A 21,275-nucleotide genomic window follows, 5' to 3' on the forward strand; every position below is an offset into this window, starting at 1 on the left:
TGGTTTTGGTATCCTTTTCAGAATTTCACCCTAGTCAGGTCTGTAAAGGCTTCTCAGGTGGCCCAGTGGTAAGAATTCACCTGCTAAATAATGACACAAGAGATTTAGGGTTGATCCTTGGATCAGGAAGAAACTGTGGTGTAGGAAGTGGCAACCCACTCCAGTATTCTAGCCGGGAAATTCCATGAACTGCGGAGCCTGGCAGGGTGTAGTCCATGGGGTTGTAAAAGAGTCAGCCATGACTTACTGACAATACCTCTACCACCATAGGTATGTACAGCAAAATAATTTTGCTGCTGGAAAATTTAAAAGGCAAATTTGCTTTGTTTCACATTTTGATTCTCTATTAAGAGATTACATTTTGGAAAATGCTTAATAATCAACACTTCTTAATTGTGTGATAAGTGTGCCTTCCTATACTATGAAGTAGTTGTTTCAATTGATGTTTGATCAAAAGTGGGCTTCATAATTAGAAAAGTGAAATGACTGGTATGTGGAGGTTTCTGTGTAACATTTGGTCAATAATTGTTGGCACATTTCATCATTATATAACTGAAGTTATTCTGATTAAAAAAAAAAAAACTACCAATGTAATTGGCTTAATTTCTCTTCTTACCCTATGGGCACTGGTTTAATCCTCTCCTCCTCCAATGTATCTGCTAACATTGGACAGTCAGCTAGGGTGTTAACTTCCTGTTATTTATAACCTGTGAAGGCAGAGGAAAAGATCAATCTGCTTATTCAGAGGTAAAACAGGCAATGGATCCCAAAGGCCAGAGAGCGAAGCTTAATGACGGCCACTTCATTCCTGTCCTAGGATTTGGCACCGCTGAAGTTAAAGAGGTAACAGAGGTGGTTTGGAGTTGAGATATAAATAGTAGTGGATGTAACATGAGTGAAAGGGACTTGGGTTGTCAAGCACTGAGCTTCTGCCTAGCTCCTTTAGCCACTAACCAGGCTAGAACCATGTCCTGTGAAAAGGGAGAGAGTATCCAGTCTTCACTCTGCATCAGGGTCTGAGGCTGTGCTCACCTGCAGATTACTCTGGGTTCCCCTCCAGTTTCTGTCTCTTTCCCAGCTTGGCACAAGAGGTGAGACTTGGCTGTCAAGATCACTGACTGTAAACTGCTTTGCTTTGAGGGCGATTGCAATGGCTGGTTTCTCTGTGTATTTCATTAGTTCCAGAACTGTTAACTCTTTCAAAAATGATGTGACCCAGAGAAGTATTTGAGGTGGAAGTTCTTAAGGATGAGGTGAATATGAACTAATGGGATAGAAATGGTTCTCTACCATGGGGTGCCTCGTAGATGCCAGGCAAGACACTCCAGCTGTGTTTTGCCTTGTACTTCAGCTGCTCCTTGGAAACTTCTTCCAATGGAAAATATGGTGTCACTTGAGGGGATAAGCTACCATCTCACAGGCCATGTTGTGTAATGTATCCTTGGGTGTTGTAATGTCATTTTATTAAAGTGTAGTTTTCAGTGCTTGGACAGAAAAGGGACTAGCGGACAAATCTCTAGACCTGAAGCCAGAAAGTTTGCTGTCCATCTTGTCTTTAGAGAATGCAGTTGTGACAAGTTCTGGTCCTGAAACTTTGGGTCTCACTTTTATCATTTGGAGAACAGAAGGAAATATTCAGAGGCATTTTGGAAAGAGAAGACAGCACTTCACAAAGTAGGGTGCAGGAAGTAAAGTGACCAGGCTAGTACTAAAGTTCACTGGCCCATTCCTAGTACATCCCTGAATGCCAAAGTGTTTAAGAAAGACCAGGACAGAACCCAACAAAGAACAGTTACCCTAATTATCTACCTCCTTGAAATAGAAAAGATTCTGACACATGAAAAAGAAATAGAATATTATTCAGCGTTTAAAACAAAGTTAATACTGCCATTTGAAATTACACAGGTGAACCGGGAGAAGTTTAGCTAGGTGAAGTAAGCCAGAAATAAAAAGACAAATACTACATGATGTCTTTGTGAAAGTGAAGTCACTCAGTCGTGTCCAGCTCTTTGTGACCCAGTGGATTGTAGCCTACCAGGCTCCTCTGTCCATGGGATTTTCCAGGCAAGAACACTGGAGTGGGTTGCCATTTCCTTCTCCAGGAGATCTTCTTGCCCCAGGGATCAAACCTGGGTCTCCCTCATTTTAGGCAGATGCTTTACTGTCTGAACCACCAAGGAAGTCTCTTTGTTGGTGGAATCTAAAATAGTGGAACTTATAGAAACCAAGAGTAGAGAAATGAAGACCAGAAGCTGGAGATAAATCTGTGAAAAATGGAAAGATGTTTGTCAACAGTCTAGACCTTCAGTGATATGAAGAATAAGTTGGTGACCTGATGCACAGCACCGTGCCTATAGTTATAAATAATGGGTGATACCCTGAGATTTTGTAGAGATTAGATCTGAAGTTTTCTTACAAAACCCCTAAAGTAAAGTAAGTGAAATAAGGGGTCTGCTAAATAGCTTGATTTTGGTGATCATCAACAATGGATCCTTATATGAGAACATCACTTTTTACACCTTGAATAGATACAGTTTATATTTGGTGTATTCCAAGTAGCTTCACTGGTAGACAGGGGTCTTAGAAGCTTTCACCTTGCTTCTTGATGCTTTTTGTTATTGTTGTTTTTCAGTCACTAATTCATGTCTGACTCTTTGTGATCCTATTGAAAGATTGTTGTTGAATCACGCAAAGATGCCAGGATTCTTGGCCCCCAGAGGAGAAGAATTCAATCCGGGGCCAGAGACGAGGCTTGATCACTCAGAGCTTTTGTGTAATAACGTTTTATTAAAGTATAAAGGAGATAGAGAAAGCTTTTGACATAGGAATCAGAAGGGGGCAGAAAGAGTACCCCCTGCTAGTCTTCAGCTGGAAGTTATATAGTCACTAGCAGTCTGTTAATGAAAGAAAGGAATGTCTTAAAACTCAGACTGGCACCAGGCCTCTCACCCATAAAATGCATTTTGGGATAATCTTGGCACCAAACGGTTCATCATGGGCCATAAAATGATTAACTTGAATCTTGAAGAAGGGCAGATCACCATACAAATAGTTTTATTTACATAGATTAGGGGAACAATATCTGAGTATAACATACTGGTTTGTCAAGTGGATTCTGAGCCAAGAGGTGGAACCAACTTGAAGACAGAGTTTGGGGTTAGCATAGCTTAAGACAAACATTTCCATAAGAAAAAGGCATTGATTATCTCCAGGTTTGAGTATAGTTAACTTCAGGTGAAACCAGGTGTCATGGCAACACAGTATTTTAAGAGAAACCTTCTTTTAAATTTGTATAGAGAAGGGAAAAATATCTCTAGTTTGTTTCCTCCTGCTGCTTAAGAGAGATAAAAATGTCTGACACTTGCAGGCTATTTCCTCCGTTTGCAGACCCCTGGCCTTCCTGCCTGTTACCCTCTCACTATGGATCACAACAGGCCAAGCTCCCTGTCTCTCACTGTCTCCTGTTGTTTAATGTCTTTACCATATACCTTATACGTTTTTGATTTTGATTCAAGAATCTTGTAGTACAAATCATATTCATGACTACAACTTAATGCTGAGTCCTTTGGGTCCACTGAACCTGGAGGTGGTCTTGGGGTCCTCCGATGACTGTGATCGACCACAGATCATTTGGGATGTAAGGGTTACTGGGTGTGTATTTAAAATCTGACCAGGAATGTTCAGGGAAACTATCATGTGTTCAGCACTAGACATAGAGAACTAATCAAAGATATGAAGAAAAGTTTTGGAAGATCAAAGGTTGTGCTAGCACTCTCTTAATCATGTGGGTATTCATCTACCTTTGTTGCTTATGTAGGCTGCTAAGAGTGAAGCTCTGGAAGTCACCAAATTCGCTATAGAGGTTGGGTTCCGCCATATTGACTGCGCTTATGTGTACCAAAATGAAGAACAGGTTGGCCAGGCCATTCAAAGCAAGATTTCAGATGGCACTGTGAAGAGAGAAGACATATTCTACACTTCAAAGGTGCTGCATGTTGTATGTTGAACATGTGTACTAGTGAGTGTGCCCAGATCACTATTATATAATAGGATCATGTTTGGTGAAACCAATACAGTATTGTAAAGTAAAATAAAGTAAAAATAAAAATTAAAAAAATAATAATAAAATAAAATAATAATACACACAAAAAAAGAATTGATTGGTGAACTATGCTTCTTGGTATATTCTTTAGGTATTAGAAATCCCTGGTGTTCAGTGTTTAAGACTTGGCACATCACTATCATGGGCCCCAGTTCCATCATAGGTCAGGGAAGTAATATCCCACAAGCCATGCAGTAAGACCAAAAGAAAATTTCCTAAATTATTATTAATAAAATTTCTATTCTTTAATATTTTCAGCTTTGGTGCACTTTCCTTCGACCAGAGTTGGTCAGACCAGCCTTGGAAAAGTCACTGAAAAATCTTCAACTGGACTATGTCGATCTCTATATTATTCATTTTCCACTGGCTACGAAGGTTGGATATATGTGTGATCACATCAATTTTAAATCTTGTGTTAGAATGTGCATCAATTGGAATGGATGGTTGAATTAAGATTTTTCTTAGTAGATTGAAGGGATGATTATACCAGAGTAGAATCCCCAAAATAATAATTTGTGATCAGCCTTTTACTGAGCTTCTTTGAATCTGTTACATGCCCCCCAGACAAATGAGTTAACAATCTGAGACTCTCTGCCAGAAAAACTTGAGGAAGTAGAAATAGGCAAGTTCTGCACACAGTCTTGATTATGACTCCTGAGTGTCTGGGGATTTCGTGGACCAAGAGTTTGGTGGAGCCGTGGTGAACCTGGGACTGCCTCATATTGAACATGATGAGTTAATCTTGTCTTTCACCCTTTCAAGGTTAGCAGATTTGGTGCTGCTCCCTCTGGGTGCGTCTAAACTTTGTACCTTTATAAGGAGTTGGGAGATATTGTCTACAGTCTTGCTTGACTTTATGAAGAGCTTTGTAGACTGCACTTAGTCATTAAGAATGGTTTACTTAGAAATCTTGATTTCTAGTTATAGAAATCAACTCAAGCCATCTAATGCAAACTTAGTGGAGTATGTAGGTGGCAAGTCCCAGACACAGAGAGTTTTGAGGATTTGCAGGGCTCCTCAGAAATCTCTTTTTTCTATCCCTTATAAGAGAATTACTTTATTTTTAATGAACATTTTCCATTGGTGGGAAATATGACCTTGGGGGCATTTCAAAGCTCAGGGTCATAAACATTTGAGAGCACGTCTGGATCTTTCACATTCCATATAAACTTAATGAGAGCCTTGCTGGTTCACATGCCTGTCCCAGGGCATCTAATGCTAGAAGGGTAAAGGAAATTTGATTATCTAGCCCAGGTCTAGTTTATAATTTTTATTCTGGAAATTATGGCACATAACTTACTGCCATTCTCAGATCAGAGATATTTCAAAAGAACCAAGTACAGGGAACACAAAAAATTAACAGAAGTTACTGGAAGTCCCTTTTAGGACATAGAAAAATTATATTTATTGCAACATATAATAAGCGTAAGAGATTAGAATAAGCCTACCTCAAAAGACATTGCTTACAACTCCATACACAAATCACTTTGCAAATATTAGTATGTAGAAAGTTATAAACCTACCTCATGGAGGTTTAATTCCTAGTGCCTGGCAGCCTGGCTAAATGTGGAGAAATCATTTTGTCACATCTCTAATATATCTGCCTCCATTCCAGCCAGGGGAGGAATTGCTTCCAAAAGATGAAAATGGAAAACTGATAGGTGATTCGGTGGATCTCTGTCACACATGGGAGGTGAGTCCAGAGAGGAGAGAACCAGAGGAGGATCCAGGAGAGGGGGAAACTCCTTCATTTCTTCTACCTGTGAGAATGGGCTGTGGACCATCAGACTCAGCAGTTCATGAATCTAAGGGCTGGGATGCTGGGTTTGTGGTGAGGAAACCATTGCTGAAATGTTCATAGAAAAGAACGGAGGAGGGGAATATGGGACAGTGTAGACAGGCATCTCTTTCCTTCCTTGTGATATGTCTTCTCCAGGGTTTTCTAAGGAGGAGTTGGTAATTGTTCTTCTTATATCATGACCTTCTTTTCCTTTTTCATTTCTTAAAATCAATGTAAATTCTTGACATGAGACACTTCTTAAGATTTTTTTCCAGCATTTATTCTTGATCTATCACTCATTTCAAATGACTGCTCACCACCCCTCCCTCCCAGGCCCTGGAGAAGTGTAAGGACGCAGGGCTGACCAAGTCCATTGGGGTGTCCAACTTCAACCACAAGCAGCTGGAGAAGATCCTGAACAAGCCAGGGCTCAAGTACAAGCCTGTCTGCAATCAGGTGAGCAGCTTGGCTCCTCTCCCTCCTGCTCTTCACAACCTCCTTCTTGCACTGGAGCCTGATGAATGTCTGTGCTCCCCTCCTGTTCATCCAACCTTTGTGGGACAGAGGATTCTAGAGAGTAGAGTCGCTGTCTGGGTAGTATGAATAGAACCCCAAATGGTATCTCTATCTGATGTAGTCTGGATGGAAAAGGTAGGGAGGGCATCCTGCTAAATTGTGGGTAGAACCTTCAATTAGAGGTAGGATGTGTTTTCCTGAGATTAAAGGATGAAAAAGATTGGATGGAAAAGTGCCCTGGAATGAACTTTGTGTACGAAGGAAGCCATGAAAACATTGAATGGGAAGTAAATTTATAAAGTAACCAATCAACTGAAATGGGTGGTAAGGGTTTGTGTGGGGTTCTGATGGCTGAATCCTTAGTCTTGGTGTCTCAACATTTATGAGTCTCAACAGGGAGCACAGAACAGAATAATGTGCTGGAGATGATGAAAGTCATCCAGGTTAGAGGGTGAAGTTAAAGGTTCAAGGTGATGCTAACAGAAGATAAAACATTTACCTGGGAATATCTACTCAAATATAGAGTACATCATCTTTTTATTACTCAACTTGGACTGGTTCTGTCATAAAATTAACTGTATAAACACATTTTTCTCTATTGCTCTCTAGATGTTGATATTTCCATTTACATTTAATGTTGTAACCTTTCCTTTAAGCACTTAAAACTTTTAATCTGCCTCTGTCATATTAATATTACCTTTTCAAATAATCTAACACTCTTCTCTGTTGACATTCTACAGGTGGAATGTCACCCTTATCTCAACCAGAGCAAACTGTTGGATTTCTGCAAGTCACATGATATTGTCCTTGTTGCCTATGGTGCTCTGGGATCCCAACGAGTAAAAGAATGGTATTGAATACTACTGAAGACAACTGGGAGTTTCCTTAAAATTCAATTTTTGATGAGATTTTAAAATACAGTACTCAGATAACTCTCATAAGCAAAGGGGAGTGAGGGGACAGATGGAATATTTTCTTCTATCTTCCTATCACCCAGCCATTTATCTACATTGTATTAGCATGTAGACTCATCATTAACAGATATCTGCATTAAAATCTATATATAATCCCCCAGTTGAAACCAGAAACACAAGTTTATGTCATGATTTATATAGATATTAACTAATAAAACATTTCTAAAAATAGAAATTCCAAGCCTCACTTACCTTATCTCTAAAATTGACATAATAATATGCAATTCTAAGGTCTATTATGATAGAAAAAACTAAACTTGAACCATTTTGGTATATATCTAAAGAAGAGTAATGATAGAACAGATTTCTCTGATTTTGAGAGTACTCAATATTTATCACTTAGGAATATTCACTTAGGAAAGTGAAATTTTAAAAAAATCCCTGTTTTTTTTTTTTCCTTCTGTTCTCTGTTCATGCCCTTGATTATAGATGCAAAACAACCTCTGAGAATTTTTTTAAAAACCCACGACTTTAGCAATCCTGGTCTCAGGTCAATAACGCATCCAAATAATCTGAAGAGCTTTGTAAACACAGAATGGGATGTAACACAGTTGAAATTCTGATTGAGTTTGTCTTCAGCTAGCCATGTAATTTTTATATCTGACAAGATCACAGGTGATCCTGATGATGCTGATACACTTTGAGAAGCACTGGTATAGAGTGGACCTACTTAATCTGTTTGGGAAAACTACTCACAATCTACATACTTAGTCTCAGCTCCTGTGGATGTCTGAATTTTTTTCTAGGGTGAACTTGAACCACCCCGTTCTCTTGGAGGACCCGGTTCTCTCTGCCATTGCCAAAAAACATAAGCAAACCCCAGCTCTGGTTGCCCTTCGCTACCAGATACAACGTGGGGTTGTGGTACTGGCCAAGAGTTACAACAAGAAGCGGATCAAAGAGAACATACAGGTGATGAGTGGGGCTCTCGGCACAGGGCTCCTATGGAATATCCTTTATGAGGGTCATTTTTTGTATCTCAAGACTTTCCTTGAGACAAGATGAATTACCTGTTCTTCCTTGTGCATGAATGCCTTGTGTGTATTCCTGATGGTTTTCTCTTCCTGCTGCAGCAGCAGGAGAGGTGGCCTCCCTGGAGAGGGTTCAGTTCTGTTCAATTAAGTCGCCCAGTCATGTCTGACCGTTTATGGCCTATGGATTTCAGCACGTCAGGCTTCCCTGTCCATTACCATCTCCTGGAGCTTGCTGAAACTCATGTCAATTAAGTCGGTGATGCTGTCCAAACATCTCATCCTCTGTCATCCTCCTTTCCTCCTGCCTTCCATCTTTCCCAATATCAGGGTCTTTTCCAATGAGTCAGCCCTTTGCATCAGGTGGCCAAAATATTGGAGCTTCACCTGCAGCATCAGTCCTTCCAATGAATATTCAGGACTGATTTCATTTACAATTGACTGGTTTGATCTCCTTGCAGTCCAAGGGACTCTCAAAAGAGTCTTCTCCAACACCACAGTTCAAAAGCATCAGTTCTTTGGCACTCAGTTTTCTTTATGGTCCACCTTTCACATCCATACATGGCTATCGGAAAAAACATAGCTTGACTATATGAACCTTTGTTAGTAAAGTAATATCTCTGCTTTATAATATGCTTTGCAGGTTTGTCATAGCTTTTCATAGAAGGAGCAAGGGTATTTTAATTTCATGGCTGCAGTCACCATCTGTAGTGATTTTGGAACCCAAGAAAATAAAGTTGGACAAAAAAAAAAAAAAAAAGATTTTAGTTCCAGTGCTCATGTCTGCAATTTATCCTCTCACCTTGTACAGATGATGCCTTATTACCTTCTTTCTGATGGATGAAATTGCATTATGTGATTATTTTACGCTGTTTGGACTGTAAACACCCCACATTGTGTATCTTGGAAACAATGAAAATTTGTTTGTCACATTTCTGAGGCTGGAGGTCTGAGGTCAGGGTGCACTCTTGGTCAGGTGAGGGCCCTCCTCCAGGTCACAGGCTTCTCTGTGTATCTTTACAATGTGGAGGGGCCAACAGAGCTCTCCCAATATCTTATATGAATATGATATTGTTGAAATCTCATTCATGAAGGCTTCACCATCATGACCTAATTACCCCTCAAAGGCTCCATTTCTAACACCATCCATATGTGAATTTGGGGGCACAAAATTATGGCAGTGATCTTTCAGCTCCAAACCATAGTGGTTTTATTTTGCCTTTCCCTGAATATTCATAAGGTTTCACCTTCATATATTTAATCTTCTTGAGTTTCTGTCTTTGTGAAGTCCACTTTTGCAAGGTGTCTGTCTTTAGTTTTCTGTGTAAGAGACCATTATTGTACCCTTAGACATAACTGTACTGAAAACTCTCTCCAGTTTTAAGATTTAATGCAGAGAACAGTTATGTGTCTCTTGATTCTGTGGTTTGAGATCCTGCCTACAGTCAGCTCAACTGTTGTCCTCTTGGTTGGGCTCTCTCATGCATTTGCTGTTCAGTGCAGAGCAGCTGGGCAGTTCTGCTTTAGCAGGTGGATATGACTCTTGTCAGAGGAGACTGCATGCTTCTCCATGCAGTTTTTCATATATATTTGGCTAGAATCTGGTCAACTAACTTGGTTTTCATCTCAGGACAACACTGTAATTTCAAGCCAGGGAGTGGGAAAAAAATCCATGTCATTGTCTCAGCTCAGAACTAAGTCACCACTTCTGGCAAATTTTACTGTCCAATGCAAGTTTCAGGTCAGGCTATGTCAAGGGTCAGGGATATGGTCCCCTGAAGAATTGTTTTCCTGTTTCCATTCAAATTTGGCTCTGAAATGCACCTAAAATGAATTTTCTGGCATGATATAAATGATTGCCTATATGTTTATTTAAATGGAAATCTAAGTGTCTCTATATTTCATCAATTTTCATTTTCAAGTCTGTCATATAATAAGTGTCCATAAGTACATTTTTGGCTCTTCTCTCTTTTTAAAAAATTAATTAATTTACTTTAATTGGAGGCGAATTACTTTACTATATTGTAGTGGTTTTTGCCATACATTGACATGAATCAGCCATGGGTGTACATGTGTCCCCCATCCTGAACCCACCTCCCACCTCCCTCCCCATCCCATCCCTCAGGGTCATCCTAGTGCACAAGCCCTGAACACCCTGTCTCATGCATCGAACCTGGACTGGCAATCCATTTAACAGATGATAATATACATGATACAATGCTATTCTTTCAAATCATCCTACCCTTGCCTTCTCTCACAGAGTCCAAAAGTCTGTTCTTATATCTGTGTCTCTTTTGCTGTTTCACATATAGGGTCATTGTTACCATCTTTCTAAATTCCATATATATGTGTTAACATAGTGTATTGGTGATTTTCTTTCTGACTTACATCACTCTGTATAATAGGCTCCAGTTTTATCCACATCATTAGAACTGATTCAAATACATTCTTTTTAATAGCTGAGTAATATTCCATCATGTATATGTACCACAGCTTTCTTATCCATTCTTCTGTTGATGGACATCTAGGTTGCTTCCATGTCCTAGCTATTGTAAGTAGTGCTGCAATGAACATAGGGGTACATGTGTCTGTTTCAATTCTGGTTTCCTCGGTGTATATGCCCAGCAGTGGGATTGCTGGCTTGTATGACAGTTCTATTTCCAGTTTTTAAAGGAATCTCCACACTGTTCTCTAGAGTGGCTGTACTAGCTTGTATTCCCACCAATTTAGTGTAAGAGGGTTCCCTTTTCTGCACACCATCTCCAGCATTTATTGTTTGTAGACTTGTGATAGCAGCCATTCTGACTGGCGTGAGATAGCAGTACCAATGAGGAACCAATGGTACCTCACTGTGGTTTTGATTTGCATTTATTCTGATAATGAGTGATGTTTAGCATCTTTTCCTGTGTTTGTTACCCATCTGTATGTCTTCTTTGGTGAAATTTCTGTCTAATTCTTTGGCCCATTTTTTGATTGGGTCGTTTATTTATCTGGAATTGAGCTGCATGAGCTGCTTTTATATTTTTGCGAATGATTCTTTGTCAGTTGCTTCATTTGTTATTATTTTCTCCCATTCTGAAAGCTGTCTTTTCACCTTGCTTATAGTTTCCTTCATTGTGCAAAAGCTTTTAAGTTTAATTAGGTCTCATTTGTTTATTTTTGCTTTTATTTTCATTACTCTGGGAGGTGGGTCCTAGAGGACCCTGCTGTGATTTATGTCAGAGAGTGTTTTGCTTTTGTTTTCCTCTAGGAGTTTTATTTTTTCTGTTCTTATGTGTAGATCTTTAATCCATTTTGAGTTTATTTTTGTGTATGGTGTTAGAAAGTGTTCTATTCATTCTTTTACAGGTGGTTGACCAGTTTTCCCAGCATCACTTGTTAAAGAGATTGTCTTTTCTCCATTGTATATTCTTGCCTCCTTTGTCAAAGATAAGTTGTCCATAGGTGCATGGATTTATCTCTGGGCTTTCTATTTAGTTCCATTGATCTATATTTCTGTCTTTGTGCCAGTACTATACTGTCTTAATGACTAGCTTTGTACTATAGTCTGAAGTCAGGCAGATTGATTCCTGTAGTTCCATTCTTCTTTCTCAAGATTGCTTTGGCTATTCGAGGTTTTTTGTATTTCTATACAAATTGTGAAATTATTTGTTCTAGTTCTGTGGAAAATACCGTTGGTAGCTTGATAGGGATTACATTGAACCTATAGATTGCTTTGGATAATATACTCATTTTCACTATATTGATTCTTCTGATCCATGAACATGGTATATTTCTCCATCTATTTGTGTTATTTTTGATTTCTTTCATCAATGTTTTATAGTTTTCTATATATAGGTCTTCTGATACTTTAAGTAGATATATTCCTAAGTATTTTATTCTTTTCTTCATAATGGTGAATTGAAATTGTTTCCTTACTTTCTCTTTTTGTTTTCTCATTGTTAGTGTATAGGGATGCAAGGGATTTCTCTGTGTTAATTTTATATCCTGCAACTTTACTATATCCATTGATTCAGTTCAGTTCAGTTCAGTCTCTCAGTTGTGTCCGACTCTTTGCAACCCCAAGGAGGCAGCATGACAGGCATCCCTGTCCATCACCAACTCCTGGAGTTTACCCAAACTCATGTCCATTGAGTCAGTGATGCCATCCAACCATCTCATCCTCTGTCATCCCCTTCTCCTCCCACCTTCAGTCTTTCCCAGCAGCAGGGTCTTTTCCAATGAGTCAGCACCTCGCATCAGGTGGCTAAGTATTGGAGTTTCAGCTTCAGCATCAGTCCTTCCAATGAATATTCAGGACTGATTGCCTTTAGGATGGACTGGTTAGATCTCCTTGCAGTCCAAGGGATTCTCAAGAGTCTTCTCCAACAGCATAGTGCAAAAGCATCAATCCTTCAGTGCTCAGCTTTCTTGATAGTCCAACTCTCACGTCTATACATGACTACTAGAAAAACCATAGCCTTGACTTAATCTAATGTATTGATTATCTCTAGTAATTTTCTGGTGTTGTCTTTAGGTTTTTTTATGTAGAGGATCATGTCATCTGCAAACAGTGAGAGTTTTACTTCTTCTTTTCCAATCTGGATTCCTTTTATTTCTTTTTCTTCTCTCATTGCTGTGGCCAAAACTTCCAAAATTATGTTGAATAGTAGTGGTGAGAGTGGGCACCCTTGTCTTGTTCCTGACATTAGGGGAAATGCTTTCAATTTTTCACCATGAGGATATTTCACCATGAGGATAATCTTTGCTGTAGGTTATCATATATGGCTTTAATTATGTTGACATACGTTCCTTCTATGCCTACTTTCTGGAGGGTTTTTTTTTAATCATAAATGGATGTTGAACTTTGTCAAAGGCTTTCTCTACATCTATTGAGATAATCATGTTTTTTTATTTTTCAATTTGTTAATATGGTGTATCACATTGATTGATTTGCAAATATTAAAGAATCCTTGCATCCCTGGGATAAAGTCCACTTGGTCATGATGTATGATCTTTTTAATATGTTGTTGGATTCTGTTTACTAGAATTTTGTTAAGCATTTTTGCATCTATGTTCATCAGTGATATTGGCCTGTAGTTTTCTTTCTTTGTGGCATCTTTTTCTGGTTTTGGTATTAGGGTGATGGTGGCCTCATAGAATGAATTTGGCAGTTTACCTTCTTCTTCAATTTCCTCTTCAGTTTGAGTAGGATGGGTGTTAGCTCTTCTCTAAATTTTTCGTAGGATTCACCTGTGAAGCCATCTGGTCCTGGACTTTTGTTTGTTGGAAAATTTTTTATTACAGTTTCGATTTCCATGCTTGTGATGGGTCTGTTAAGATTTTCTATTTCTTCCTGGCTCAGTTTTTGAAAGGTTATACTTTTCTAAGAATTCGTCCATTTCTTGCAAGTTATCCATTTTATTGACATATAGTTGCTGATAGTAGTCTCTTATGATCCTTTGTATTTCTGTTTTGTCTATTGTGATTTCTTCATTTTCATTTCTAATTTTGTTGATTTGATTCTTCTCCTTTTTTTTTTTTTCCCCTTGATGAGTCTGGCTAATGGTTGGTCTATTTTATCTTCTCAGAGAACCAACTTTCAGTTTTGTTGATTTTTGCTATAGTCTTCTTTGTTTCTTTTTCATTTATTTCTGCCCTAATTTTTATGATTTCTTTCCTTCTACTAACCCTGGGGTGCTTAATTTCTAGTTGCTTTAGGTGTAAAGTTAGGTTATTTATTTGATTTTTCTCTTGTTTCTTGAGGTAAGCTTATATTGCTATGAACCTTTCCCTTAGCACTGCTTTTACTGAATCCCATAGGTTTTGGGTGGTTGTGTTTTCATTTTCTCTGCATATTTTGTTTCTATGCATATTGTGATTTCTTCTGTGATTTGTTGGTTATCCAGAAGCGTGTTGTTTAGCCTTCAATAGTTTGTATTTTTAATAGCTTTTTCCAGTAGTTGACATCTAATCTTACTGCATTGTGATTAGAAAAGATGCTTGAAATGATTCAAATGTTTTTGATTTTACCAAGGATAGATTTATGGCCCAGGATGTGATCTATCCTGGAGAAGGTTCCGTATGCACTTGAGAAAAAGGTGAAATTCATTGTTTTGGGATGAATTGTCCTATAGATATCAATTAGGTCTAACTGTTCCATTGCATCACTTAAAGTTTGTGTTTCCTTGTTAATTTTCTGTTTAGTTGATCTATCCATAGGTGTGAGGGGGGTATTAGAGTCTTCCACTATTATTGTGTTACTGTTAATTTCCCCTTTCATACCTGTTAACATTTGCCTTACATATTGTGGTGCTCCTATGTTGGGTGCATATATATTTATAATTGTTATATCTTCTTCTTGGATTGATCCTTTAATCATTATGTAGTGTCCTTTTTTATCTCTTTTCACTGCCTTTATCAAAGTCTATTTTATCTGATATGAGTATTGCTATTCCTGCTTTCTTTTGGTCTCCAATTTTGTGAAATATCTTTTTCCAGCCCTTAACTTTCAGTCTGTATGTGTCCCTTGTTTTGAGGTGGGTGTCTTGTAGACAGCATATATAGTGATCTTGTTTTTATATGCATTCAGCCAGTCTTTGTCTTTTGGTTGGGGCATTCATCCCATTTACTTTTAAGGTAATTATTGATAAGTATGGTCCTGTTGCCATTTACTTTATTGTTTTGGGTTTGAGTTTATAAACTGTCTTTCCTGTCTAGAGAAGATCCTTTAGCATTTGTTGAAGTGCTGGTTTGGTGGTGCTGAATTCTCTCAGCTTTTGCTTGTCTGTAAAGCCTTTAATTTCTCCTTCATATTTGAATGAGATCCTTGCTGGGTATAGTAATCTGAGTTGTAGGTTCTTCTCTTTCATCACTTTAAGTATGTCCTGCCATTTCCTTCTGGCCTGAAGAGGTTCTATTGAAAAATCAGCTGTTATCCTTATGGGAATCCCCTTGTGTGTTGTTTCTTTTCCCTTGCTGCTTTTAATATTTGCTCTTTGTGTTTGATCTTTGTTAATTTGATTAGTATGGATCTTGGGGTATTTTACCTTGGGTTTATCCTGTTTGGGACTCTCTGGGTTTCTTGGACTTGGGTGGCTATTTCCTTCCCCATTTTGGGGAAGTTTTCAACTATTATCTCCTCAAGTAATTTCTCATGGCTTTTATTTTTGTCCTTTTCTTCTGGGACACCTATGATTCGAATGTTGGGGCATTTAGCATGGTCCCAGGGGTCTCTGAGATTGTCCTCATTTCTTTTAATTCTTTTTTCCTCTCTGCTTCATTTATTTCCACCATTCTATCTTCCACCTCACTTATCTTATCTTCACCTCAGTTATCTTCCACCTCACTTATCTTATCTTCACCTCAGTTATTCTACTGTTGTTCCCTCCAGAGTGCTTTTGATCTCAGTTTTGCATTATTCATTATTGATTGACTCTTTATTTTGTCTAGCTCCTTGTTAAATATTTCTTGCATCTTCTCAATCCTTGTCTTTAGTCTATTTATCTGCAACTCTATTTTGTTTTCAAGATTTTGAACCATCTTTACTATCATTATTCTGAATTCTTTTTCAGGTACACTCCCTGTCTCTTCATCTTCTGTTTGGTACGGTGGGCATTTATCATATTCCTTTACCTGCTGAATATTTCTAAGCCTTTTCATTTTGTTTAGATTGCTCTGTTTGGAGTGACCTTTCTGTATCCTGGAAGTTTATGGTTCCTCTTTATTGTGGAGGTTGCTCCCTGTGGGTGGGGTTGGACTAGTGGTTTGTCAAAGTTTCCTTGACAAGGGGAGAAAGGGAAGCTTGAACCAGTGTTCTGGTGGGTGGAGCTGGATCTCTTCTCTCTGGAGTGCAATGAAGTGTCTGGTAGTGAGTTTTGAGATGTCTGTGTGTTTGGTGTGACTTTGGGCAGCCTGCATTTTAATGCTCAGGGCTATGTTTCTGCATTGCTGGAGAATTAGCATTGTAGGTCTTGCTCTGGAACTTGTTGGCTCTTGGGTGGAGCTTGGTTTCAGTGTAAGTATGGAGGTTTTTGGATGAGCTCTCATCGATTAATGTTCCCTGCAGTCAGGAGTTCTCTGGTGTTCTCAAGTTTTGGATTGAAGCCTCCCGCCTCTGGCTTTCAGTCTTATTCTTATAGTAGCCTCAAGACTTCTCCATCCATACAGCATAGATGATAAAACATCTAGGTTAATGGTGAAAAGATTCTCCACAGTGAGGGACACCCAGAGAACTTCTTAGAGTTACGTGGAGATGAGAAGAGGGAGGAGGGAGGTAGAGGTGATCAAAAGGAGAAGAGGGAAAATCAAAAGGGGAGAGAACAATCTGGCCAGTAATCAATTCCCTATGTGTTCTTCACAGTCTGGAACACCCAGAGAGGTTCATGGAGTTACATAGAGGAGAGGAGAGAAGAGAAGAGGGAGAAGGGAGATAGAGGTAAAAATGAGGCGAAGAGGGGGCAGTCAAAAGGGGAGAGAACAATCTAGCCAGTAATCTGTTCCCTAAGTGTTCTCCATAGCCTGGAACACCCAGAGAGATTCACAGAGTTCAGCAGAGAAGAGAAAGGGGAGGGAGGAAATAGAGGTGACCTGGGGGAGAAAAGGAAGAGTCAAAAAGGAGGAGAGCGAATAAGCCAGTAATCACACCCCTAAGTGAAAATGGATACTGAAGATTAGATTCTTAAGGTACAAAATTGATAACAAATACCCAAAAGCAAAGATTAAAAATCTAGAGTAGAGGTTAGACTCTCAAAAACACAATATCAAAAATACAAAACAAAAGCAATCACAAAAACTATTAAAAAATGTGAAATTTGCTTTAAAAATAGGGTCTTTTTTTGTGCAAGGTAATAGTAGGTTATAAAAATGAAAATTAAAGGAGTAATAAAGAACTTAAAAATAAAAAATAAAAATAAACTAAAAAATGATAATATTAAAAATATATCTAAGAATTTCTCTGGAGCGCTTGAGGGCAGTGTGGGGTCAGTTCAGTTTCAGATAGTTCCTTGTTCCAACTTATACTTCTTCTCAAGGTCTATAGGCACCTTCCAATGGCCAGTCAATGCTAACTACAGGGTTTTAATCTGTTGCACCTCTCACTTCCAGAGCGGTTCCCTCTTCTTTGTTTATTGGCTTCCTCTGTTTGCAAGTCTCTTCAGTGTCTAATTTCTGCCCTGACACAAGGGCGTGAAAGTGGTCACTTATTTAGGCTCACTTGCTCAGTTGCGCTGTGGGGAGGGCGGAACACTGCAAACAAATATCACTGGTATGTATGGGGAGTGCTTGCAGTGTCTGGGCTACACTGGGTTTGCCCCAGCTCACGGCGGTGCATGCTTTCCCAGTCTACACTGCTCAGGCTCCAGGTTGCTGTGCAGGGGAACTGTCCAAAGAGGGCCTGGGGTTGCATGCACTTCCTGGGTCTAAGCTGCTCAGGTTCAGGTTCTTGTGTACTTAGCAAAGGCACAGACTTGGTTGGGCCTTCGTTTTATGCCCTTCCCAGGTCCAAGGAGCTCAAGTGACCAGGTGCATGGTGAGTGCACTGTCCCAGGGGGGCTGTGCATCTTAATCACCTCCCTGGTCCCAGCTGCTCGGTTTCCAGGGTACACAGTGAAAGCGCCTCTCATGTGTGCCTTGTGTCTCTTCTGGGGAGCTGATCTCAGGCTGCAACCCTCCTGGCAGATGTCAACCTTCCAGGAACCCAGGAAGACTTTGTTAGCAACTGGAAGCCTGCACACAATTTGGTGGAGGATGCCATCTCTGGGGCTGAGATTGCCCCTCACTTTCTGGCTCTGGCTGTTGCCTGCCAGCCAATCTTCCTCTGGCAGGGGGATGGGTCTATCCACAGCCAGCTAGCTTTCCTTTGGTATTTGCTCAGTCCTTTGTTCTGGGAGTAGGCCAGGCTGTACCTTTGGTTAGAGCTTTTTGCAGGAAAGTTCTCTCCCTCACTCTCTCTTGTTTTTCTCTCTGGCTAACCCACGGTTTGGGTTGCTATCTCAGGTTAGTTCCCTCAGATTGTCCTCAGAGCATTCAGGCCCAGTCCTTACCTTAAGAATGTAACCCCCGCCTCCCTGTTCAGCCCCCACGCACTGGTGGCAGACATGAGCATCTGGGCTATTCTTTGCTGGGAATTGCAGTTAAGGCATGTATTCTGTGGATTATTCTTTTCCTCCTAGTTATGTTGCCTTCTGAGATTCCAAAACTCCCCACAGACCTGCTGATGAGAGGGTTTCCTGGTGTTTGGAGACCTCTCCTTCAAGACTCCCTCTGCAGGATGGGTCTCCATCCCTAACTCTTTTGTCTCTCTTTTTGTCTTTTATATTTTGTCCTATCCCCCTGCAAAGAGAATGGGCTGCCTTTCAGGGTGCCTGATGTCCTCCACCAGTATTCAGAAGTTGTTTTGTGGAAGTTGCTCAGCATTCAAATGATCTTTTGATGATTGTGGGGAAGAAAGTGGTCTCCCCATCCTATTCCTCTGCCATCTTAGGGCTGCCTTGGCCCTTCTCTTCTATTAATTCAGTTCTTTGTACTGTGTTCTTAAAATGGAAAATAAGTGTTCTTTCTCAGAATGGTACATTTGTCTTTAAAGATGTCTTGACTGCTCTTGACGGTTCTTTTATTTAAAATTTAGTATCACTTTACTGATTTCCACAAAAGAATATTTGTTTAACTCCTTGGATCATGCTGCACTGAAATACTAGATCACTCTGGAGAAATACATTTCTTTAGAAAATTGAGCTTTTCTTTTCATGACTGTGATGTTAATTTTTAATAAGTTGCTGTTCTTTAACATTTTAAACACTTTTCATAACTTTCTCCACTAAAGTGTTAGTTGCTTCAGTTGTGTGTGACTCCTTGCGACCCCATGGACTGTAGTCCATCAGGCTCCTCTGTCCATGCGATTCTCCAAGCAAGAATACTGAAGTTGGTTACCATTTCCTTCTCCAGGGAATTTTCCCAATACAGAGATCTTCTCCACTAAGGCACTGACATATAGGTTTTGTTAGATTTATTCATAGGTAAGGAGTAAGTTTGAAGTCAGATTCTTGAATAGGCTTTCAAGGGGGAGCCTCCACCCGCACTGCTTCAGCTGAATGCTATCACCCTTAGGGCGTGCTGGGGGGAGGAAATCAGTCTAATGTTAGCTCAGGTTCAGGTATCGAGTCAGGAGTGTCCACAGCTGTTTGTTTGGAAAAAGAAGATTTTAGTTTGTTTCCTGTCGCAAGTGATTAACTTAGAAAGATAAGGGATTGATACACGGTAATGTTAGTGAGGTGGACAGAGTAGGAGAAGGTATGGGAAGAAGAGGTGAGAACTCAGCAAGGGTCACAGGTTGTTCTCCTGGAAGCTGAGAACAGACACGTCTTCCTTGTCCCCTCTTGTCTCCATCCAGCTGGAAAGTCCTCCAGTCCCCAGGAGGATGCTGGGTCCCTGGGGGAGAAGTTAACATGATTGTTCCTTCCTTCCAGGTGTTTGACTTTGAACTGACTCCAGAAGACATGAAAGCAATCGATGGCCTCAACAGAAATATAAGATACTATGAATTTCTTGTGTAAGTGACTGTTTCACAAACACAGTCTTTTTTTTTTTTTTTTTTTTTTGTAGCAGAGAGATGAGCAGGGGAACTAAGCTTTTTAAAAGCTTAAGTCTAGAAAGAGTCCTGATTTCTAGCATAGGGGTGAACCAGGTGCTTCCTGCAGACCTCAGCCCAGAGGTTTCCTCCAGGGCTCCATCCTTGATCAACAGAAATGTGATTGGGGACCAGGAGAGCCCATCAGTAAAATTCCCACAGTTGACATTGTGGTGAATAGATTCACTACTTTGTGTCCCTAATCTCTGTGCCTGGTGTACCTCCTCTCAGAGCCCAGGGAGCCAGGAAACACAAAGGGCACAAAGCCTGCAGCCCACTATTCTTTCAGCGACCAGTGAACATGTTTAATTTTTAATTCTTTTTACATAAGGAAAAACAATTAGTTATTATATAAGAATAAAAAGAATATAGTTATTATATTAATAATAACTATATTATTATGAAGCCAGATTTCATAAATGAGTCCATCTCTTTGTCTTCCAGTGGTGTCGGTCACCCTGAGTATCCATTCTCTGAAGAATATTGATCAACTCACTGTGGTTCTTCGATAACTTTTTACTTCTGGGTGGTGAATATTTTTGTGTTTGATGAAGAAGTTTAAATAAAGTGTCTGAACTTCTGAAACCATGCCTTTCTTTTTAAAAATAAACAGTTTATGAAACAGCATAGACTTTAAAGTAAGAATGCTCTTTCTTTCCTGTCATTGAAATAATACATATATATGACAGAATATTTAGATAGAAAATGGACAGGATAGGAAATAAAGATCAGTCGTGTTTACCCATTTGATAATACTTACCTTTGGTGCATTTACCTTGTAATTTTCCTAGACACATATGTGCATTTTTTTAATTTACAAAGACAAATAAACTTCATTCTACAGGTTGTATGCTTCTTTTCAAACATAGCCTAAGTATCTTGGTAAGCTAAAAATATGATTTAAAAAATCTAGCAATATATTTTGCTTCCTGTATAGCAAGCAGCACATCTTAGTCATTTATGTAATTTTTTATTTGTCTGCCTGTGCTCAGCATTTTGATGAATCTTTACATATTTTGAGTTTATTCAGTGGTCATTCAGCAAAACTTTACTGAACATTCTTTAGAAAGACATTGTCATATCAACAAATGTAAATAAGTGAAATGAGAAATGTCTTGAGTCATTAGTCTCATGGAGAATGAGACTGTGAATGAAATCAGGAAAATTTAACTGTTAGAAATGTCTGTTGAGATTATTCAGCACAATCTTTCCCATTTCTGTACTTCTGTTAGACAGAGTTACCAACTACACTTCATTCCACACAACTTTTCATTTCTGTACTCCCATTTCTGTGAATGAAATCAGGAGAATTTAACTGTTAGAAATG

General features: G+C 39.3%; 1 protein-coding gene across 1 annotated transcript; it reads left to right on the forward strand.

Moving 5' to 3' along the window:
- Nucleotide 1: 1 nt before the first annotated feature.
- LOC138417520 (dihydrodiol dehydrogenase 3-like) lies at nt 2-20,533 on the forward strand. Its single transcript, XM_069547885.1, has 10 exons — nt 2-270; nt 716-843; nt 3,818-3,985; nt 4,361-4,477; nt 5,718-5,795; nt 6,216-6,338; nt 7,139-7,248; nt 8,119-8,284; nt 19,788-19,870; nt 20,393-20,533. The coding sequence occupies exons 2-10, from the start codon at nt 760-762 to the stop codon at nt 20,433-20,435; spliced, it is 972 nt and encodes a 323-aa protein (XP_069403986.1). The 5' UTR covers nt 2-270; nt 716-759; the 3' UTR covers nt 20,436-20,533.
- The last annotated feature ends 742 nt before the right edge of the window (nt 20,534-21,275 follow it).

The sequence above is a fragment of the Ovis canadensis genome, chromosome 13, assembly GCF_042477335.2.
Source record: "Ovis canadensis isolate MfBH-ARS-UI-01 breed Bighorn chromosome 13, ARS-UI_OviCan_v2, whole genome shotgun sequence".
Classification (NCBI taxonomy): Eukaryota; Metazoa; Chordata; class Mammalia; order Artiodactyla; family Bovidae; genus Ovis; species Ovis canadensis.